A 24,045-nucleotide genomic window follows, 5' to 3' on the forward strand; every position below is an offset into this window, starting at 1 on the left:
TTAGGAATCTTGTTCTTTCTCTGTTATCTGAGAAGTTCATGTCCTAAAGAAACTAAGGAGGGGAAGTGCATTTTTTCCTTTAATTGTATGACTTTAGACAACTTAAACACCTTCCCCCCACTCCAGACATAGTTTATTGAAAGACTTGAGCTAGATGAATTGAATTCTCTTTTAGTTAAAAATGAATGTGGATTGATTTGGTCATGTTGTGTTTGATTATTTTTTGAGGGGGGAGTCACATCTTGCAGTACTCAGGAATTACTCCTAACTCTGCATTCCAGTGCTCCGGGGACCATATTGAATGCTGGGAATCAATCCCTTGGACGGCTGTATGCAAGTCTAATGCCCTCTCCTTTGTACTATCACTTTGACCTCTGTGATGGTGCCTCTTATTGTCAGATTTTGCTTGTCACATTTGATGTTTTTTTTCTTAGCCAGTTATCACATATATCAATGGGGTATTTGTATTCTGCCATTGTTTATTTGGGTTTCATGTTGTTGTGAAGGCCTGGCCCTCCTGAGTCCTTGAGGGCAGGTTACTAAGTGCCGGTTTCCATTTGCTCTAAGGGGCTTCTCCTGCCGAGAGGGTGGCATCAGATTTTACTGTACCAGCTCACCTGAACATTCCTGCCATGTGCTATGCCCACACTTGGGCCTCAGGAGGTCCTGGTAGCTGTAGTGACAATAGTGGTGGTGGTGGTGATGATAATGATAATGACGATGGTGACGATGATGACGATGATGACGATGATGATGATCCTGACTCTTACCGTAGTGAAGATACTCTACTACATTTAGATTTTAATTTAAGTATTGATTTTATGCTGTGTGGTTTTGATTTGTTGATTTAGTGAATTAACCTGACTGAAAAAGACTTGACCAAAAAAAAAAGCCAAGCTGTGTGTAGAGCAAAAGGTGACCACACTGTGCTTCAACTCGGTGTGTGCTGAACACGGATGTGGAATGTCTTATAAGTGTAAGGCCCAGTTGAGTCACAATAGCAGTAGGGGCCCGAAGGAGTCACAGAGCAAGGCCAGGGTAGCAACATTAATTTGTAATGCAACCCAAAGCTTCACAATATTCCGAATGATGGCTATTGACTATTGGATGTACAGTCCTTACACGTCATTGATGCAATTTTATGAGTTGATTGGCTAGGACAGCTCTGGACAATCTTTTTGTTGTTCAAATTAGAAGTCTATGATCATTGTAGCATTTACCAGTGCAGTCACTACAATTTAGCTTGAACAGAATGCTGACACCCCTAATATGTACCTTCAGAGAAATGGGAATGGCACCATACTCCACGAGGAGGACCGTTCGCCTTCTCACTATCTTGTTTTTGCTTCATATGAGTCTGCTGGCTTTTGTCTGTGGGCCTGATTTTCCCATTGACTGTTTCATCATGTAACCGAATAGAGGGGGAATGCCCTCAAGGTGGAAGGTGGGATGGGAGAGCAAAGTTTGGGTTGCAAGAAATGGTTTCCAGTGTTTGTCTTCTCTCTTGCCTCCCCTTCCCCACAGGCTAGATCCCCCCCCCCCCCCCATGTTCTGTTTCGCTCATCGACTCTCTTGTTTGTCTTCAGTTACAGGTTTATGATAATGGATCGCTTTGGGAGTGACCTTCAGAAAATATATGAAGCAAATGCCAAAAGATTTTCTCGGAAAACTGTCTTGCAGCTAAGCTTAAGAATTGTACGTGCACCTCCTTGTTTTGAATCATGTAAAGGCTGGTCGCGCTGAGGTTTGGTCCTCTGCTGGTTGTCGCTCGGTACTGCATTGACTAATTCTCTGTGCTGCTTCCATAGCTGGATATTCTGGAGTATATTCATGAGCATGAGTATGTGCACGGAGACATCAAGGCTTCGAATCTTCTCCTGAGTATCAAGAACCCCGACCAGGTACTTTTCATAACTTGAGTTTCTGCTATTTCAAACCTGTTACTGGAAAACAAATCGGGTTCCTTTGAACTTTTGAACCTGCGGAGAAGTTTTACTTTTTTCAAGTAGATAATGGTAATAATAATATTTCTTCCTGACACTTTTATGTCGTTAACGTTTTACATTTTTTTTGATTCGATTTGTTGGCACCGTATCAAGTTGGCTATTTTGCCCTGAAATTCAGAAGAAGTGCTCGTGATCCAAAATGAATTTCAAATAGCTATTTAGGGCTGGAAGCTTAAAATTATATAGTGCACCAATGAATTATGTTTGCCTGTCTGCTTTGTCATTCTTTTCTATTTCCTTTGTTCAAGAAATCCGTCAAATGTAAGTGTTCTATTACTTGGAAAATTTGGTCTTTAACATGTTGATTATTCAAATCAATTGGTTTACAGAAATATCTTAGCTGTCTAAATTTATATACCCTTAGTGTCTGGAATTCAAATGTGCAGTACATTTGCTTTGTAGTTTTTACTTTTTCAGGATAGGAGTAAAGCTAATAGTATGCTGCTATTTGGGCCATTCTCATTGGGATAGTGGAGGCTGCAGTTTTCTTTAGCACTTGTCACGGTTTTGGCCACTCAGAGTTACAATACAGAGCTGCTGTATTGTATCACTTGACACTGATGTTCCCACTTTTTACTTTTTACTTGATCCCATATAAGGCAAGATCAGTTGAGCTTTCAGAGTGTTGTGTCAGAATTCTGCATTTTTCACCCTTGCTGTCTCAAAAATGTTCGTTGATTTTCTTTTGCTTTGTGTTTTCCTTTTTGTTTGATATTCCTCTTAACACCCCCCCCCCCAATCTTCTCATATATTCGCTTCTCCTCCATTCTTTTGTGCTGGCTATAATGAATGTAGGAAATACAGTAGAAGGAAATGTAGTTGCCATAGAACAGAAATCTAAAAGCCAAACAGAATTTCTGGCTATTTTTTCTTAAATATGTTTAGGGTAAAAACAAGTAGCCAAAAACCTCAAATATTTGGCTCCCACAAATTGAAATAGATAAGATTGGTATAATACAAAAATGAAAAACAACCTATTTCAGTTTTCAGTTAACTAAGACACATGCTTATGGGAACATTTTTGCATGCACCTCATCCTCCCTTTGGATTTGTTTTTTGGCCTTACACAGCAATGCTTAGGGGTTACTTCTCGTCCTATGTTCAGGGATCACTCTTAATGGAGCTCAGGGGACCCTATGGGGTGCCTCGGATTGGAACCCAGGATGACTACTTGTGGCCTTCCTTGCTGTTTCAGCCCCACTTCCGTTCCCTCTTATGACCAAATGCAAACATGCTGGGACTGTTACCTAGAATTAAAAGTTTCTCATGTGGCAGTGGGCCAGGAGAAAGCCAATTTCCAGCACTGTATATGTTAATCAGCCTGACAAGTATGTGCCCATAGATAAGTATGTAGCATTAATATCTAGTTTTAATTATGAGGACCCAGCGTAGATGGCTGATGCTTACATACAGATAAGAACTTCATGGAAACTTGATAACCACCAGTCTGAAATATTTTCAAGTTGGTATTTGAATAGAAGGTGAAACAGCAAAAGGCCAAGGTTGCCGTCTTACACATCATTAGCGGTCTACATTGAGCGCCTGGCAGGTGGACTTCTACAGTATTGGTGATTTATTCTATGCTCAGTTTTACTTTATGCTCTGAGCAAAAGTTTAAGGTATATAATTCTTGTTTAAGTGAAGGAGATGGTTCTCCATCCCGCCCCCACTGTGGAGAATGGCAGCAATGTAAAGAAGGGTGCAGAGTAGATAAGATACCCATATTTTCCAAGCCCTTTTCTGACCTAGCCCATTTCCAATCTCATTTTCTATCTGGGGTGTCCATTTATGCTGTTTTCACTTGGGGCCCCACAGTGGGGGCATCTGGTCTCCCAGTTGTGAGAGACTCTAGCTTCCGATCAGTTGATGTTTTTCTTTAAATAAAAAGTGTTGGCTGGAGTGATAGCACAGTTGGGAGGTTGGGTTGCTTTGCACATGGGTGACACAAGCATCCCATATGGTACTTGAGCCTCCTGGGAGTGGCAACTGAGTGAAGAGCTAGGAGGAACTCGAGTGCTTCTGAGTGTGACACAAACAAACAAGTGTTTAGCTAACCTGGGTTTAATCCCTGGCATCCCTTACGGTCCTATGAGCTCACCAGGCATGATTCATGAGCACAGATCTGCGAGTAACCCCTGAACACCACTGGATGTATCCCAAAAACCAAGGGAAAAAGAAAGTGCTCCGACATGGAGTGTTTGCTTCTTGCTTCTGTTAGCATGCTGCACCTCACTTGTTTGCAGAGCTCAGGGGTATGGCCTTGTAGAGGCATCACACCTCAAATGACATGATTGATTTTGGTTCAAGGACTTGAATGAGTTTCTGTGCCAACATCCCTTCCACCTCCTCGAAACTCTCTTCCCCCCCCCCCCCCCCCCGCTGGCTATGACTGTTTTTTGGCCTTTGGTCCTTTGCAGGTGTACTTGGTTGACTATGGTCTTGCGTATCGCTACTGCCCTGAGGGAATCCATAAAGAGTACAGAGAGGACCCCAAGAGATGCCATGATGGTACCCTCGAGTTCACCAGCATCGACGCGCACAATGGCGTGGGTATGTCCTGGGGACCCTCCAGTTTCCTGGAAGCTGGAGGCAAATAAGTGCTTAGAGTGCAGTGGACTGGCCAAGGAGGGAATTTGCTCTTCTGGTGGTGGGCCACGTGCTTCCTGCCCTTTTCCCTTCCTGGTAACTGGGGCTTTAGCACCCAAAAGCTTCACTGCAGTTAGGATTACTGGTGGGTTTATAACTTCATCAGAATGTTGGTGAAGGGGTGTTTCCCCCTAACAGCTCTACTTTTCAGAGGGGTTTCCTTAAAAATCAGCCTATTGCTCCACTGTCATATTTTTTCCCCTGTGCCCACCACTTTTGAGGCACCAAAATTCACTTCTCTGGGCCTTATACTAGCTGTGACATTATTAGTATTAGTATTTCCAAGGGCAAGATTAGGTGTGCCATTGTTTTCTGTATTTTATTTCTTAGACTATTAGTCTCTGTTACAAACTCTTGAGTTTATCAGTTTGGGTCTAAAAGCAAATTAGTAGTTGGGGGTTAAATTACTTCTCTTATGCTGCCCAATATTCATTTAGTACTTTGATTGTTTGCCATCAAAATTTTACGATGTGAAAGACTATACATTTGAGGGTTGCTGTTTCTTTTTTGTTTACCTTATTGCTTTGTGTATACTTGAAATCATACCATAACTCTTATTTTATGCTTAATCTGCCTTTTCTATATTCATAGCCCCATCAAGACGTGGTGATTTGGAAATACTTGGTTATTGCATGATCCAGTGGCTTAGCGGCCACCTTCCTTGGGAGGATAATTTGAAAGACCCAAACTATGTTAGAGATTCCAAAATCAGGTAAAGTTAATCAGGTAAAGTATAGTTATTTGGGGCAAAATCATGCCGAGACAAATAGATTTGAATCTGAATTGCTTGATAGGAATTGTAGTCTCAGTCAGTGCTGGTTTGTAAGTAAGGTAGTTGTAGTGAGATTTTCTTGTTCTTTTCTTCATTTTGTTTTGGAACAGTGGGTTTCGTGCAAAGTTGCTTCATGTGCTATTTTATTCTTATTAAATATTGACAACTTTCTGCAGGCGTTGGGCTTCAAATAACGACTCATTCTTTAATTTTTAACAGATACAGAGAAAATATCCCAAGTCTGATGGACAGGTGTTTTCCTGAGAAAAACAAACCAGGTAGGAAAAGGGTTCTTAAATGTCTATAAATAATAGGGATTTTGTTTTCTGGAAGTATTCTAGGATACCTGTAGAATATCTCTTCATGTTAAGAATTTACCGTATTTGCCAACGTATAAGACGACCCCCTAATTTTGTAGTTAAAACATAGGTTTAGGCCTATATTCGCTGTATCAGACAGAACGTTCCTGTGCTGCAACTGTATGTACCACAGTGAACCAATCACAACAAGCAAAGGTTCAAAGGTTATACTGTAATAGACTTCCTCTCTGACTTTGGCCAATCTGAGCAGGCTTTTTACAGTGTAGATTCGGGTCCAGAACATTGTCTAATTTGCATGCATAAAAAGCCTGCTTGGATTGGCTGAGTTAGAGAGGCTGTCCAGCAGCCTTGCAGTGATTGGTGCAGGATCGAGTTGGAAAATTCATCTTGTGGCAATATTCAGACAATTTTCGTTTAGCGGCATATTGAAACATTTTTCGGGATATACTCAGTGTATAAGACGATCCCCAATTTTCGGTTGACTTTTTGTTGTTTCAAAAGTTGTCTTATACACCGGAAAATACGGTAGGTATTTTTAAGCGCAATCATTGTAGCAGCTCACCTCTCATCAAAAAAGCTACCAAAAAGTGAATTTATGTCAGCCTTCGCATGTTGCTTAGTGCTCCGGGGTCAGGAATCTGACTGACTTCATTCATTTGACTCTGCCCTTGAAATGTTATTGAGCGCCAGGCCACTTAGTCTAGGTTCTGGGTTTCACCATTGAACCAGACGAAATTCCAGGCATCCTGCAGCTGAGCACTGAGATGGGAGAGGGTAAACTGAGGCATGAATCTCCCGACACACAGTGCGAAAAGACAAGCAGGGAGAGAAGGGTGGTTCTTCAAAAGGTGTTCCCAGTAGACATCAATCAATCAGCTTTTGAGCAGTCATGGGGAGGTGATGGAGAGTTGGTTATAGGGTGTGTTAGGCAGCACCCGACATGGAACACAGCAGCGGCTCCACCTCACAGCCCAGTCTGGGGAAGCATAATCTGGCAGGAGAGACTGAGCACCTGGGGAATAGGAAGCCTGTTTCAGTCCAGGGCTCCTCAGATGGCCTCTGCTCACCTGAAGGTTTTCATGTGCCCCATGGATATAGTCTAGGCCAGGGGTCTCAAACTCGCGACCCGCAGGCCGTTTGTGGCCCTCTGTACAATATTTTGTGGCCCTGCCCTAGAGGAATCTTTTTTTGTTTTGTTTTGTTTTGTTTTAGTTGTTTGGGTCACCCCCCCCCCCCCAATGTTCAAGGCTTACTACTGACTTTGCACTCAAGTATCACCCCAACTTTTCCTCCTGCGGCCCCCAGGTAAATTGAGTTTGAGACCCCTGGTCTAGGCAGTAGATAGGTAAGAAAGCTTAACTTTATTTTTAAAGAAATTATTTAATTGAATTACCATGAGATCACAGTTTCAAAGTTGTTTATGATTGAGTTTCAGTAATACAATGTCTTTACCAGGGCACATTTCCTGCCACCAGTGTCCCTAGTTTCCCTCCCGCCCTCCCCCATCTACTTCTGTGACAAACATTCCCTTCTTAGATACTGGTTGCAGTCTCTCTCTCTCTCTCTCTCTCTCTCTCTCTCTCTCTCTCTCTCTCTCTCTCTCTCTCTCTCTCTCTCTCTCTCTCTCTCTCTCTCTCTCCTCTCTCTCTCTCTCTCTCTCTCTCTCTCCCTCTCTCTCTCTCTCTCTTCTCCCCCCCCCCCTTTTGGACATTGTGTTTTACAATATTGTTTTGTTTTTTGGTTTTTGTTTTTGGGCCACACCTGGTAACGCTCAGGGATTACTCCTGGCTATCACTCAGAAGTCACTCCTGGCTTGGAGGACCATATGGGACGCCAGGGAATCGAACCGCGGTCAGTCCTAGGCTAGCGCTGGCAAGGCAGACACCTTACCTCTAGTGCCACCACGCCGGCTCCGTTTTACAATATTGTTACTGAAGGAGTATTATGCATGCTCATTGCAGCACTACTTGTATTAGTGAGATTCTGGAAACAGCCCAAGTGCCTGAGAACTGTGGTACACCCACACAATGGAATACTATGCAACTGTTACGAAAAAATGCAGCCATGAAATTGGCTTATACATGGATGGATATGGAGAGTGTTATGTTGAGTGAAATGAGTCAAAGGGAGAGGGATAGGCATAGAATGATTGTGTTATTTTGTGGGATATTAAAAAAAAAAATAGAGATGAGGGCCAGGAGGATCAGTCCATGATAGGAAACTTACCACAAAGAGCAGGGAGTGCAGTGAGGGCAGAGAAGGGAGCACTAGGACACTGAGAGTTAGGAATGATCAGACTGAACAGAAACTGGGTGCTGAAAGGAGGGAAAGTGATCTATTAAATTCTAAAGCATGTTTTTAGGATCTTTCAGACTCCATACGTAGTTATATAACCTTATATGGGGTTGCTAACGCCAATTTAAGAAGCTAGCTAGATTTGGGCAGGAGAGATAGCACAGTGGTAGGACATTTGCTTTGCATGCAGTCAACCTGGGAGGGACCTGGTTCGATTCCCGGCACCCATACGGTCTCTCAGCCTGCCAGGGGCGACCCCTGCGCACCGCTGGGTGTGGCCTAACAACCAACCAATCAATCAGTCAACCAATCAATAAAGTTTAAATAAAAAAGAAGCTAGGTTTAAGATCACCTTGGCTTTGAGGGGATTTTCTTCCTTTGTTTTTTCCCTTTTGAAATAAGGGCTTAGTGTGCCCAGAATTCTATATACTCAATGGTGCTCAGTCTGCCATGCTGGGGATCCAACTCCTGGCTTTGAACAGAACCACTGGAGTTGTCTCCGGGGTTTTGAGTCTTGCTTTGAAATAAAGATTTTGTGGACTTTTCTGTGCTCTCTGTACTGGCATCCTTCCCTGCTCTCGTTCTGAGGGTAACCAGGCAGGTCTAAGGAGGTACAGGCTATAAGGGGAGTCACTGCACCCATCCAGGAAAGGGCCAGGTAGTGGAATGAGTGGGGCATGGTTTGGATGTTTGTAGAGTGATACCTGAGTGCAGATCCAGGAGAAGACCCTGTAACCCTTGAGCAGTGCCAGGTTAGGCCCCAAACAAAACAAAATAGAAAAGTGAATTCTCATGGCTAGTCCATGAAAAACTGCAAAAGGACAGGTTTCGGAATTTGGATTTGGGGTTTAAGGAACTATTACGTACCCAAGTACCCAGTGTCTGAGCCAGTGAGCATATATGCAAATCAGAAGGCACAGCAAGTCTAGAGGGAACTTAGCTACCTAAAAAAAAGAGGCTGCTTTTCTTAATCTTTTAATGGAGGTACTGGGATTTACAGTACTGTTGTTTATACTTTTTATGCTTCTACATCCCTGACCAGACTGCTCATTTCCAGAGGAGTAGATTTGACTTTGGCACTTGTTCTTGACTCTTAAGTTTTCTCTTCACGGATCTGATTCCACATAAGTAAATGCTTATCATTCAGAGTCTAATTTCTCTCTTCTATGGACAGATCTTCTCTCTCCTTTCTTCAGCTTGTGTTTGGTATATTTTATTTCTCATTTACACAGAGTGTGCTGCGATCTTTTATATAACTAATGACTTTCTTGGCAAAAATTTTTTTTGTCTAGTATATTCATGTACTTGGGGGACAATTTGCTTTTATAATCTTTATTCTAGTTCATTTTTGTATCTGTATAGCCTTAAGTCCATAGTAGTTATTTCTATACATATTTAAATTCTAAGAATGCCTTCTGTCTTACTGTATATCATAATTATAGTGTTTTACACTGTATCTCAAATACTTTTATTTTTATTTGACTTACTTGATACTGAGTCATCACTTTCTATTGAAGTGATTGAAAAAACAAACAAGATACGTTTGCTATCTAATTGTCTTAGAACCATGAGTTATTTTCTAGAAGTAAGAGGGAAGTATATTATATGTGTGATTTAAAGGACTTGCAAAATTGTGTTACTCTTTTAGGTGAAATTGCTAAATACTTGGAAACAGTGAAATTGCTGGACTATGCTGACAAACCTCTCTACCAAAATCTGCGAGATATTCTTTTGCAAGGATTAAAAGCCATCGGCAGTACGGATGACGGCAAACTGGATCTTAGGCCTGCGGAGAATGGAGGCCTGCAAGCCAAAACCACATCAAAGGTGATGAAGTTTATCATTGAACTAGCCTTTGAGCTTTTTGTGATATTAATTGTAGCAGATACTAATTTTTAGAAATGAAATCAGTAGCTTGGTAAAGAAAATAGTAACGAATTACTTGGCAATTATGTAAAGGTAAGGGATGAAACACGAAAATGTTGCGACCATTGACGAGGGTCTGTATTTCTCATGTCTAGTAGCCATTTATGATTTTTTTTCTCATTTATGAAGTTTTTAAAGAATTGAGGCAGGGCATAGACAGCCTGGAAGGACTGTCACAGGCAGTTCATGGGCTCCTTCCTCAAGCATTCCTTGGGGTGAGTCCTGCCCTGCAGTTTTCCTTGTCTCTTGGTGGAGTCCAGGTGTGCTTCATTTGAAACCTGGTCCGATTAAAGAATTACTTGAAAATTGCCATTTGAAAATGCTCTCCTTTGTTGGAAGTGATATTTTTTATCTTTTGAACATTATTTTTGCTCTCAAAAAACTCTTATCTGCTCTTAAGACTATCTGCATATAAGATGAAATTTTTTGGAAAAGGAATGTTAAGTAATGAACTTTATGGTAGTTATTATGTAGATATATAAATATACTCTGATATACTTTAAAGCTTGGGTTTTATAGGTATAGGTTAATTTGTTTATTTATTTTTGTTTGTCTTGGGGCACTCAGTGGTTACTCCTAGCTCTGCACCCAGGAATTACTCCTGGTGATTCTCAGGGGGATCATATGGGATGCTGGGGATAGAATCCGGGTTTTCCTGTGTGCAAGGTAAGCATAGTACCTGCTGTACTGTTACTCCAGCCCCATATTGTTTATTTTTGATAGCCAAATTATTATAATTCTATGCTTGCTGTTTTATATAGAAAATTAAAAAACTATCTTCTATATAGAAGTGGAAAAATTTTTTTTTAATGTTAGTGACCATCTTGTGGCCTTTTTAAATTGCAGTATGTTCCTTTGGAAATCCTCTTCCAGGCTCTTGAGAAAAAGGGTTAAATTTTTATCTCTAAAAATAATCTGTGTAAAAAGATTTTAATAACTTTTATAACTTAAGGGGCCTATCGGCCTTTTGAAATTGCATAACAATTTTTTTTATGACAAATAGGTTTTCATAGTTCATCACAAAATCTGTAGGTTGTCATAGACTCTTAATGTATTCACATGCATCTCTGTCACTTGTATGTTTGTCCAGTGGGGTCTTATTTGCACCTGATGCTTCAGTGTGCCGAGAGTCACCTTTCCCAGTCTGCCTGGAAAGAAAATGGGAACCAGAGTGGGGGTGTTTGGGTCCAAGAGTGACTTGCTCAGTACACGTTGGTGACCATCAATGTGTTAGCGGGCATTGGTGGCATTGCTTTGGCTGAGGACCCAGATCATCTCCACATTGAATGTGTCCCTTCTGTGCCTTCCCCCTGTCTGTGCAGATCTCTCGGCCCTTCGTGCGGGAGAATGTTGTTTTGTGCAGCTTGGTTGATTTGGCAGCCGAAGAGGTCAGGCTGCTGCAGAGAGCTGCAGAGAGCTAACATCTGTGACCTGGGAATTCTCCCGCGTCCTTGGTTAGTTTAGGCTGCTGTGTGCTTCCTGCTGGATCATCTTGTACATGCTTGAAGCCTCATTTGCGGGTGCATGGGCTGGGGGGGGTAAATTCAAGTTGGTGTGTTCAAAGGTTTTTTTTTTTTTATCATTTTCTGCTTCCACCCCTGGCCTATAGTTGACACCCAGCTGTTCTTCCTATTAAAATGAAATAAGCGAGAAGGTTCACTGAGATCAGGAAACTGCTGATAAGTCATCAAATTTGTAGCCATTTTGTCTTTTTTATAAAGTGAATTCCATCTATTAGGTTAAAATTTAGGTATTTTTTCCCCCTCTCCCCAACACTTTTTCTAAATTTTTTCAATAGTCACATTAGAAACAGGCCCTATATGCTGAAGGTGGGGCTGCTGTACTAGGACAAACTGCCTGAAGAAGTCAGCACTTCATCTCTTTTTAGGGGGAAATTTATCATTAGGATGAATCTTTTATTTTTATTTTTTTGTTTTGGCTATAGGGAGCGCAGAACTATATATGCTGTTTAACCATAGACACTATATTGATCCTTCTAATAGGAACGTTTATTTTTTAAAACGTTTTTAAAAAACATATATTTGTTGTATTTTTCAGACTCAAATCTTTTTGTTGTTGTTGTCTTCCAGAATCTCAGTTTGTGAGTTTTTGCTTTTTATCGATTTCAGTGTTTCCTGAGCCAAACTTTGTGCTTCTTTCTTTGTGATGTTCTGTGTGTTCCCAGAATGAGTGAGACACCACAGGTGGTCATTTGGGTTTTTCAGCTCCTCATCCTTCTTGGTACTTACTGGGTGGAGCCTACAAACTTTAAGCCCATCTTTAACACTTAGAAAATTTGCCTTTGGATTCTGCGGCATTTTCTCTCCTGGCGCTGTTCCTTAGTCTGGATCCACATCTACAGCCCCGGAAATTTTTGGGTTATGCGTATGGCCCTTTCGCCTGTTCCGTCTCCTGTGCATTAGCTCACTACTTTCCTATGTTCTGCTTTTCAGTTATACTTTAGGGGACCTGCTTTTTGTCTTTATATTGTATTGATGTGAAAGACTTCATTAAGTCTGTTTGAGAACATTAATCATGAGATCCTCTTCCCCCCACTAACTCTTGGCAAAGAGATTTATATTTCTGTTTGATTGGCATCTTTCTTTACTGGGCTTTGATTTTCATTAGGACTAGGGATCTCCTTTATCTGTTTCTAGGTTTCCTTGTGGGTTTTGTTTGTTAGTGTAAGTGTTCATTACATTCACCCATTTCCTGTGCCTTTGGAGGCCAAGTGCATTCTGAGACCAGCTATAGATATAGAGCTGGGAATCAGCTGGTCTGACTTCCTCCTCCTTCTCTAAGGGAGGGCATCTGATTAGGGTGCCTAATGTGTTGATGCCCAAAATGCAAGAGTGGCCTCCTTGTCCCCCGATGACTTAAGTTAAAAGTTACAGGAATAGGGGCCAAAGTGAGAGAGTGGGGAGCACTCTTACCTTGCACACACCTGAACCAGGTTCAACTTCCAGCATCCTGTATGGTCCCCCTTGGCACTGCCAGGAGTGACTCCTGAATACAGAACTGTTGGGTTACACCTTATTTTACCTAAAACAAAGTTTATCCCTGGTTTCTTTGTATGTTTGTTTACAATTTGAATTTACCCTCAAACAGAGATTGTCTTACTTGTAAACCTGGGTGGGTTTACTGTCCCAGGGGTGGCCCCTGTACTCAATTAAAACGGTAGTTCTGGAAGGCAGTGAGCTCCATACTAGGTAGAAGACTACCAGAATACACGTAGTTCACCCTCAGCCTGGTCTGGATTATTTCTTGTGAGACCCTGATTCAGACTCGTTCAGCTGGGTTTGGAGATATGGTGCATGGAGTGCTTTTACACAGAACCAGGAGTTAATCCTAAACACAGCTGGGTGTGGCCCCATCCAAGTTCCAGGGACTGGGCTGGAGAGATAGGACAGTGGATAAGGTACTTGCCAAGCTTGAGACTGATCTGGGCATGATCACTGGCACCAGTCCCACCAGGAGTGATGATCCTGGATGTTACCTTGAGCAAAGATGGGCATGGGTCCCCCCTTCCCATAAAAACCAATTGCTGGGGCCGGGCGGTGGCGCTCGAGGTAAGGTGCCTGCCTTACCTGCGCTAGCCTAGGAGACGGACCGCGGTTCGATCCCCCGGCATCCCATATGGTCCCCCAAGCAGTAACCCCTGAGCGTCACCGGGTGTGGCCCAAAAACCAAAAAAAAAAAAAACAAAAAACAATTGCTACAAAACTATTTGAGGTCATTATTAGTCATTTATGTAGTGCTCTAGAGTCTGTCCATATTTTAAAAGTATGGTGCTGGGACCATCCAGAGATAGGCTTTGATGTTTCTCTTTGGAAGCAAACACTTGGTCTTCTGTTTTTTGCCTCTGAAGACTTTTTTTTTTTTTTTTTGTTTTGTTTTGTTTGTTTTTTTGGGCCACACCCATTTGATGCTCAGGGGTTACTCCTGGCTAAGCGCTCAGAAATTGCCCCTGGCTTGGGGGGGACCACATGGGACACCGGGGGATCAAACCATGGTCCTTCCTTGGCTAGCACTTGCAAGACAGACACCTTACCTCTAGCGCCACCTCGCCGGCCCCTGAAGACTTTTTTTCTTCGTTTTCATGCAAAAAACTTTCAGACCATACCTGTTCCCCCAGCAGACTATTAGCGAATTGTTGGGCCAAAAGCCTCTCGTTCTGTCTTCCTGTTTCTAAACCAGAGGGGAAAAGCTGCTTTTGAACATAATTTGGGGCTGGTAACATGAGCCCTTCAAATATGTAGTACATATCTGTATGTGTTAGTGTCCTTTGGTACATCTAAGTTTCTCAAGATATTTTGGTCATGGTGAACCGAGAGAAGACTCAGCCCTTGCTTTTATTTTGGAGTCAACCTTAGATATTGTCCTGTTCAGGTTCATTTATCACTGCTCACAAAAGCATCCAGAGACCTGGTGTGGATTGTGACACAGCTCAGAGAAGAGCAGTCACCCTCTGAGGCCTCTTTCTGCTCTGAGTATGGCCCAAAGCTCAGATCCTGGCAAGTAGTAGAACAGAATGCAGGGAGCTTATCTGAGCCACGGAGGTGGCAGTGTGTCTGCGGAGAGACAGATGCTGCCATGAGCAAAACACACTTATGTGCCCTGAGACCCCCGGTCTGAGTCTGGAGAACCCTTCTTTACAATCTTAAGGCTCACTCAGAAAAGGTAGCCCAGGCACTCTGGCAGGACAGGGGATGATGGAGTCAGGGCTCAGGAAAGGGGGTCAGACACTCTGGCAGGAGAGGAGGGTATGGGAATCAGGGCTTGGGAAAGGGGGTGATGGAGTCAGGGCTCTGCCTCAGCTCTGCTGCCTGGTGCACAAGTGTCTCCTTTGTTGGCTGAACATTGTCTGATTTTCAACCCGACGACATGTACCTGTATGGAGATGAAGAAAGTGCTTTTTTTTTTTATTATTATTCTTATTTATATTAAATAAGCTTGAAAACCAGATGAATGCACGGGGCTGTGAAGTAGGAGGCAGAGGCTGGCTCTCCTGATAGCACGTGTGCAAAACTCTGCTTCCTCCGCCGAGATAGCGCTGGCGGTCCTGTATGGAAGGCAATCTAGCTCCAAAACAGTCCTCCTTAATTCTGGTCCGAGCAAACCCAAGTGTCTGTGTTTATTCCTGCCTAATGCATCACGGATCTGCTGACACGCTAACCTTGGAGCCTCGGCTGGCGTCGGTGGGGCCTGGGCTCCGGCAGGAGAGATGGCCTAATGCATCCATCAGTGCCGTTTGCATATGGAGGTGCCCACAGGGGAGCTGCCCTGTGCCAGCTGAGGGTTACCTGCCCACCGCAGTTATTGTATGTAATTATCGAACCAATCTGTTCAGCCCAGCAGGATTGAGATGGTGATCATGAAGCAACACTTTGGAAAAGAGAGATGGAAGGCTCTTACCCCTCCCCACCAAAAAATCCCACCATCTCTCATCAGTTCTATGAAGTTGCAGCCACCTCAGAGTGATATTTGGAGAAGTAATACCTCTCCGTCCAAGTCTGCTAAATGCACACTCTCTCCAGGGTCTTGTAATTGAATCACGTTGTTGTTTTTGCATAGGGAAGCACTTTCCTTGGAAGTTGGTGCGGACCTGCTTCCTAATCCTCACCGTTTTACCTACCACTTTCCGTATGAACACTTTGCAATAGTGGGAGGAATTGGGTCACATCTGACCATGAGAGAACTGTTTTGGCCAGTGGAGGATTGAAGATGACACTGAGCTTTTCCCCAGGCAGTCTTTAGTCTTTGTTCAGCACAGCTGTGCTTGGCTCTGGGGAGAGTGTAGTGGAGCCACAGCTCTGTCTAGGATCAAGTGTACCAGCCCATCAGCTCTTAGGTTCGGAAGCATCCCTGTGATTTCCTAAAGGACTTGAACTTAACCTCAGAGAGGCTCAGAGTCATTCTTTGGATTTGAACCCCTTTCAGTTAGAGGCCCTATAGAGGAAGCCTCATGCCCCTACTGGGGGGGGGGGGGGGTTTGGGAATATGAATCTGGAAGCCATGCGAACATAGAAAATAATACACGCAGGTTAGGGAGATAAAGCAAGTTCCACTACAAGCTATCTGCAAGCCGGCAAAAGGGCTCCTAAAGGCAGGTAGGCAAGCTGTGTGACTGGAACCGGGAGAAGTTTCTCTGACCTGAGGTCTTTATTGGGAAGTGTAGGACCACCCCCATGGGTGGAGAACAAGTAGAGGTAGGGGGCCAGTCCAAAGGTTCTTCCTGCCCAAGTGGGATAAACACATGCAAAGATGAAATATCCTGATTAGAGTGAAAACCTGTTACTCCAGCAAGGCCCCATGGGAACAAGTGAAATGAGAAAGACGAAAGTGAAAATTTCTGGCAAATACCCTTCTCTGCTTTTGCCTATAGGAAGAGAGGTTCCCTGATCTTAAAACTTTACAAGGACAAACCAGTGAGAAATCCTGTAGTGATGGAGAGGAATGAAATGAAACGGAAGGAACAGTTGATGGCACATGGCCACTGAGTCCTGAGTTTACTCAACTAGAAAAATATCCGAGCGTTAAAGAAGCCCCAGAGAATATGGGATGACACTGCTAGCTGAGATTTCACATATGAGAGTGATGCACTTTCAAGTAGTCATTTATTTTCTTAGGACACAAAGTTTTTCATCACGGTTGGGGAGGATTCCCAACCGTTCAAGCTCCCAGTCCCCCATCAGTCAGCTTCTTTCCACCATTGACTCACTGTTGAGCTCTGTTATAGACATTTAAGATTCTAGGGGCCAGAACCATAGGACAGGGCAGGGAGCTTATGCGTCAGATCTGGGTTTGATCCTCGGCACTCCATATGGTCCTCACAACTCTTTCGGAATGATCCCTGAGGTCAGAGCCAGGAGTAAACTGTGAGCACTGCCGGGTGTGGCCCCCCAAAAATAAAACCAAAAAGATTTTTATTTAAAATCCCTTCTTAAGTTTTTAATTAAAAATACCATTGTGGGGCCGGGCGGTGGCGCTCGAGGTAAGGTGCCTGCCTTACCTGCGCTAGCCTAGGAGACGGACCGCGGTTCGATCCCCCGGCGTCCCATATGGTCCCCCAAGCCAGGAGCGACTTCTGAGCGCATAGCCAGGAGTAACCCCTGAGCGTCACCGGGTGTGGCCCAAAAACCAAAAAAAAAAAAAAAAATACCATTGTATTGTAGTTTGTCAATTTTAGTTCAGGAATAGAATTTACACCTGTAACTTAGAGGGTACAACTGCTGATACACGGGGCAAGGCATTTATTGTTCCCATTTATCAAGTATTTGGCCTGAGTGGTGACACGAGATTTGTAAAAACGGGCCGAAGAGATAGCATGGAGGTAAGGCATTTGCCTTGCATGCAGAGGGTTGGTGGTTTGAATCCCAGCATCCTATATGGTCCCCTGAGCCTGCCAGGAACGATTTTGGGGTGTAGAGCCAGGAGTAACCTCTGAGCGTTGCTGGTGTGACCCAAAAACAAACAAAAAAAAAAGATTTGTGAAAACATATTGCTTTTTTGTTTATGTAATTTTGATTTTTGGGCCATATCCATAGATGCTCAGGAGTTACTCCTAGCTCTGCACTCTGAACCTACTCTTGGTGGACTCAGGGAACCAAAAACATATTTCTCGAAGTGAAAATTTCTGAGTCGGAGCAATGAGCACAGCTGGGAGGGTGCTCGACTCTCACATGGCCCGTCCAGGTTAGATTCCCAGCACCACAGATAGTTTCCCTGAGTACTGCCAAAAGTGTTCACTGGAGCACAGAGCAGGAGTCAGCCCTGAGTACTGCCGGGTGTGACCCCAAAACAGAAAACAATAAAAGCAGTCTTGTGTAATCAGGCCACCTGATTAAAACCTGGCTTTTGGAGTAAAAGTAAAATTGTATAGTACACATATATTGACCTTCAATCTAGACTAACTGGATAAACTGCTTTTATCCTACCCCTACTCTTCCTGGAGACAATCACTTCTTTGCCATGGAGAGTGTATGATACGGATATGTGGGATCTGTATACAGATATGGATCTATGTGAGCAACAATCAAGAAAATATAACAGTAGGTATTTTTACTTACGAGGCGATCTAATGACATGTCTCTGTCTCTCCCACCATTTTTTCACAAGAAGAGGAAGAAAGAGAAGGAGCCAATGGTCGAGTCTCCTGGGGAGGATGCAAGTGGCTCAGAGGCACAGATGGAGGAGGCCATGCAGACCCGTAAGTCCACAACCTTGCCCGCTTGAGCAGCCTTTCCTGTTCAGACACGCATATTTCGTTTCTTCCCCTGGGGTTAGGGTGTGAACTGTTTGCCAGTTAGGTCGTAGCATTTGGTTCTTTATTCAGGGCCCCAGGAGATCGGACAGGTGCATCCAAAACCTTCAGTGTGTTGATGAAGGCCTGAAGTGCCCAACCTGCAGTCAGGGCAGAGAGGCCTAGAGTCTGGAGCTGGTAGCCTCGGTGGAAGGGAAAGCTGGGTGTTTCTCAGGTTCTCTCAAGATTTCAGACTAGTCCAGGAGTCAGGCACCTAGCACATAGCCACCCTGTGCTGCTGGCCCCTGCTACTGGCTCTTCTCCCCAGGAGTGGAGTGGCTGAGAAGCAAAGCTTTCTCCAGTTCCTGCTGCAGCGAACAGGGCAGGTAGCATTTCGAAGGTGGTTCCTAAATGGCACTGAAGGCACTTGCAGTGTGGCCTGAGATAGAATTGACACAGAACAGACCAATGTCGCCTACCATGGGCAAAACCAAGGCAGGGCTTTGGCCAGTCTGGGTCATTCAGGCATGCCAATGGGGGGCCCAGAGGGGATGGGGAGTTCCAGTTTTCTCAGAAGCTGAACTCAGGTTCCCACTGGCTTGCAAGGCCTTTTTAAGGGTCCCCTTAGACTTCTCTGTTTATCCTTTTGTTCCTTGATGAAGATGTTGGTTCTAGAATGTTTCTTGATTTCCAATATAAAAAAACTTCTTTATTTTTGGTAGTTATTCTGGAGGAGGAAGCGCTATCTTGATTCTGGATATTCGATGTGGCCCATGTTTCTGCCAAGCAGAATTCCAGTTGTGTGCTCACCTCTCCTTTCTTCTCTTTTCCCTTGCACACTCTCCTGCACTGGGCCTGGCTAGAACATTCTGAAGTTGGCTGAGTGTTCCCAGAGCCAACGGGAGGGTGGTTGGGCTGTCTGGAGAGAATGCTTTGGTGTGTATGGCCCTGGTGTGACCCATGTATGGTCCCTTCCATCCCTCCTCCTGTCTTCGTTCTGTCACTAGGAAGTGAGGCGTCCCGAGGAGCAGGGCACTGGAGCCCCGGTCGGAGTGAGCGCCAGCAGCAGGGAGGAAGGAGCAGTTCATAGGGAGAGCTTGTCGCTGCTGCTTTGGGGGAATAAAACCTGCATGCTGAGAAAAGGTTAGCTTAGCAAAGGGCCTGTGTGGCTGCAGTAATTTTGGAAGCGGCATAACCCCCATTAGAGTCACAGCAGTGCCAGCAGCAGGCTCGATGCTCCTCCTGTGTGTGTGTGGGTGGGGGGGGGGGCGGTGGGAGCTTAGCCCCTGAGCCATGAGGAATGAGCGCAGAGGGGTTTGCTGTGAGATTCAGAGGCTTTTCGCATAGAGATTTTCCCATCATAACTCTTAACTGAAAGTAAGGCCCACACACTCTGGGGTTTCTCTATAGGTAAAGACCAGCATTTCTGTTTCATTTTCTTTCTTCTGGGGCCTCACCTGGAGATGCTCAGTTCTGACTCCTGGCTCTGTGCTCAGGAATCACTCTTGCCAGTGCTCAGGGGACTCTGTGGGATGCCAGGGATTGAATCTGGTTGAGGCCGATGCAAGGCCAATACCCTTCTTGCTGTGCTATCACGCTGGTCCCTGTTAAGAACATTTTAACAGAAGATTTGACCCCTTTGCTAATTTAGGTGCAGTCCATATATATATACTTAAATGTAAACGAAGATAATGAATAATCAAATTCTCATTTGTATGAACTTGATACTGCTTTACTTAAATACTGTTTCCCTTCCTGTTATGATCTATTTTTCCCCCTAAAGTACAAATCTAGTTGATATTTTCTTGCAGAACAGTGAAAAATTGAGGGAAAGATTACCTGAGATGGTAAAATACTATTCTAGTCAAAAAGAAAGAAAGAGAGAAAAGAAAGAGAAGAGAGAGAGAAAAAAGGTCATGGGTTCATGAAAATATATATATTTGTATTCATTAGTTTAAAGTATCTTGAAGCAGGCTCATTATTACATTTGAGTTTTTTTTAAGAGAAATATGTAATGCAATCAGTGAATTCTGTGTGTGAGAGCTTTGAGACTTCTTGTCATAAACGTATTTCAAGAATGGTTACCTTTAACAGCAGCTTTAGAAATGTCAGTTTCTTCATTAACAATTTTATTTTCAAACACAATTTATGGTTTACAATATGGCAAGAGATTTTTCTCACTGCGTGATCTTTCAGAATGCTGTGCCTAGCAAAATGGGAGCAGCTTTCCTTTAATATCTATTTAGACCATTTGAAAAAACGTGTATAATTTTCTTGATACACCTAAACTCATTTGGACCTGTTGGGGGTCTATTGTGTAGGCATACATTCTGAAAGCTTTCAAAATGTGTATTGTGTAGGTTTTCTCAGAGAAAGAGAGGGGGTGACGGGTGGTTTTCAAGAAGAACAGAGGCCTCTAATCCTTTTATTTTTATGCAAGGCATAATTTTTACCAATTGAGAAAATTTGGTTATTTGCTGCAAGTAATTTTTTTCCCCTCACAAAATAAGTCTGAGTGAGACATGTGTATTCTGGCATTTTAAAACCATGCCAAATATTTCAAAAGTACACTAAAAATTAGCTAATGCAGCCATGACACTTATGGCTGGCATTCCTGCCCCTGCTGTTCATGAAGTGGACAGTTGCCAGATGCCCTCTCTTGGTATTTTGAGGTCTCTGGGACTTGGGGGTCCATTCTTGGTGCTTCTTGGAGGAAAAAAGCCTGCTGACCCGTGAGTATCTGATAAAAAAAAAAGCAGACACTTTTTTAGGTACCCTGCGTAGGAATATGCTGCTTGTTTTTATTTATTTTTCTTCTGAATTATAAAAATCATAGGGAAAAAGAATTATAGAAGAATATCTCAAACTTGTATGTTTTATTTTTTAGATATCAAATTTGCACATTTGCCTTAGTGATTGGACTTTTTAGGGGTTTTTTTTTTTTGGTTTTTGGTTTTTGGGCCACACCAGCGGTGCTCAGGGGTTACTCCTGGCTGTCTGCTCAGAAATAGCTCCTGGAAGGCACGGGGGACCATATGGGACACCGGGATTCGAACCAACCACCTTAGGTCCTGGATTGGCTGCTTGCAAGGCAAACACTGCTGTGCTATCTCTCTGGGCCCAAGTTATCGACTTTCAAATTGACTTCTAGGGAAGTTATTGTACAGCCTGAAACTCTTTATGAGACGTGTGTGCTGCTTTTTATTGGGTCCCAACACTGTTCTGGTGGTTCTTATGTAGACTTCGTTGTTAAGCTGGTTCCTGGGCTTTCTCCAGCAGAGGGAGGCAAGGGGCTGTGGGATGGAGACCAGGTCCTTGGGGGTCCCTGTCAATCCCTCATGGGAGGCGGGATCCTGTTAGTGATGAAGAGTCATGGTTTCTGCATGTGGGCCCAGACACCCTTGGACAAGAACTACACCCATGGGACCCAGAGCACTGTCAGGTGGATAGTCCCTGGAGGCTGCGCCCCTAGTGGAAAGGACAGTTGAGGGCAGGCATTGGCCCTGGGGGCCCATTCCTGTCCGTTCTCTGCCAGCCGGGCATTGGTTCAGTGTGCAGGGCTTCTCTGGCCTGTGGTGGTGTTGGGGGCTACCAGGGCCATCTTGGGTAGTGCTAGGGGCTCCCAGGGCTGATTTTGGGGGTGCCTCGCATGCCCCTTACACCCAGAGTTGGCCTTTTAGAATAGCCCATTGCTCTGTTACCCAGACTTGGCCTTTTAGAATAGCCCATTGCTCTGTTCTATAGTGAGGTTAGTTACAGGCTTTTCAAAGATTCTGCAAGGAGGAGGAGGGTGTCTTCTGTTTCCATATCAGTGATCAAAGTTTAGATGATGCAAATTGAGAGAACTAGTTTGGTACTTAATGTAAGTTGGAAATGTTGTAATTAGTGGGAGTGTTTGGATAAAATTTGAGGCCAGCATGTTATTAGCATGATTTTTAACATATAACAAATTAACACAATTTTTGAATCTAAGTACACAAACTAAACTTCGGTGCATGTGTTGAATCCTCACAAATGATTGTAATGTTAAATTTCTATGTGTAGAATTACTTTCCATTTGTTTTGTTTATTTTTTGAGGTGCTTCTCATTGAATGATTGGTGATTTAAATTTCTTTGTTTTCTCTTCAAGGTTCAAAAACCAGAAAGAGAGTCCGGAAGTAAAGCCAATGCCCTGAACCTCTTTTCTTTTCTTTTCTTTTCTTTTTTTTTTTTTTCTCCCTTTCATTTGACTTTTTTCTATTGACAGTATTTTATTTTCATGGGAGTCTCGTGGGGTAAGGGTTGCAGTGAAATCTTTGGAAAACAATTTTAAAATGGAAATAAATACTTTGTACATTTTATTAAAGACTAATTAATGAAACTGGAAAAATCTTTAGCTTCTACCCTGGAAGCCCTCCCACTCAGGCTGTATATATATTTGTTTCTGGAGAACATCTGAGAAAAATGACTATGGCTTGCACTACTCTAATTGTTGTGTGTTTCCCAGAGTATGTTTAAAAAAATGCTTGGCATCATCTGAAGAAAATCTCGCACATAAAATAAAAGTCTCTTTTGCTTGCTAGAAATACATAGTTCCATGTGGTTATATGGTTTGGTTTGCATTTCTTTTGTTTGGTTCCATATACCTTTACTTCTTAAGCACTTGTGCTATGGAGCTGGAGGACAAGATGCAGAGGGATTAGGGAGAAGATGGTAAGTTTATCTGTCAGGTAAAATGTGCTTTTTGGGTATTGGGATGGGGCTCACCTGGCTGGTGCTCAGGGCTGATTCCTGGCTATGCTCCTAGCAGGGCTTGGGGACGTTCTGAGGAGTGCTGGAGCTCAAACCTGGTCAACCCCTGCAAGGCCAACACAACCTTGCTATACCATCACTTTAGCTCCCATACAGTTTCTTGGCCCATGGTTATATTTGGGACTTCCTGGCACAAGGGTGGGAGAAAGGCTGCACTGGTATTTCCTACAGTAATCTCAGCAGACTTGGCCCCTACTCTTTACCTCCTTGATATTATTGTTGGGAATAAGGCCACAACCAATGTTGCTGGGTGTTTACTAATAGCTCAGCACTCAAGGGTCACTCCTGTTGGGGCTTGGGGGTCCTGTGGGATGCCTGAGATGGAAACCCCATGAGATGAGTGCAGGACAAATGCCCTCCCTGCTCTTCAGCTGAAATATGCCTGTTTTCAAGTGACCCATGCAAGGTGCGGGATGGCCAGGAGAAAACAGGTGATAAGGTGCCAAGTGGTAGCAAGTTAAAGATGGGTTAAGGGTTGACTTCTGGGAAGGAAATTCTCTTAACTAGGTATTCCCAATTGGAGGGTTCTTTTTCTTCTTCCCTCCCACTCTCCCTCAGAGTTTCCATGATTGTAAAATAAGGGAGGTGAACTTTTTCAGTTGCCTTGGGAACAAAGACTTTGAATCGAAACATTTTTGTTTTAATAGTTTATTTATTGTTGTTTGATTTTGGGTCTCACCCAGCTATGCGTGGGGCTTACTCCTGGCTCTGCACTTAGGAATCACTCCTGGCAAGCTTGGGGTTCCCTCTGTGGTGCCAGGGATCAAACCTGGGTTAACTACATGCAAGGCAAACATCCTGCCTTCTGTACTATCTCTTACCCCTAACCTAAACATTTGTAAAGAATTTGAGGCACCACTTTGCTAGAGAAATTGGAAGTTGGTTGCATTTCTCCAGAGAATGGTATGTACACCTCTCTACCTCTCTTGTACCGCATTAGATGCTACAGAGATAATGCTTTTATTTAAGTTTTTATTAGGACGAGTCTAAATGTTGGCTTTTCAAGTTTTACCAAAGTGAGTTAAAAAAACATGAAATAGTAGCAC

At 43.5% G+C, this 24,045-nt stretch overlaps 1 protein-coding gene across 1 annotated transcript in view; it reads left to right on the plus strand.

Moving 5' to 3' along the window:
* Positions 1-22,761, plus strand: part of VRK1 (VRK serine/threonine kinase 1) — an 87,042-nt gene extending 64,281 nt beyond the window's left edge. Inside the window, exons 7-14 of the mRNA XM_049769844.1 lie at positions 1,587-1,695; positions 1,809-1,901; positions 4,424-4,556; positions 5,244-5,364; positions 5,644-5,702; positions 9,688-9,866; positions 18,084-18,174; positions 22,338-22,761. Of these exons, the coding sequence (XP_049625801.1) occupies positions 1,587-1,695; positions 1,809-1,901; positions 4,424-4,556; positions 5,244-5,364; positions 5,644-5,702; positions 9,688-9,866; positions 18,084-18,174; positions 22,338-22,369 (817 nt within the window). The 3' untranslated portion in view covers positions 22,370-22,761. The remainder of the gene's footprint in view (positions 1-1,586; positions 1,696-1,808; positions 1,902-4,423; positions 4,557-5,243; positions 5,365-5,643; positions 5,703-9,687; positions 9,867-18,083; positions 18,175-22,337) is intronic.
* Positions 22,762-24,045: the final 1,284 nt, after the last annotated feature.

This window comes from Suncus etruscus, chromosome 3, assembly GCF_024139225.1.
Source record: "Suncus etruscus isolate mSunEtr1 chromosome 3, mSunEtr1.pri.cur, whole genome shotgun sequence".
NCBI classification, from domain to species: Eukaryota; Metazoa; Chordata; class Mammalia; order Eulipotyphla; family Soricidae; genus Suncus; species Suncus etruscus.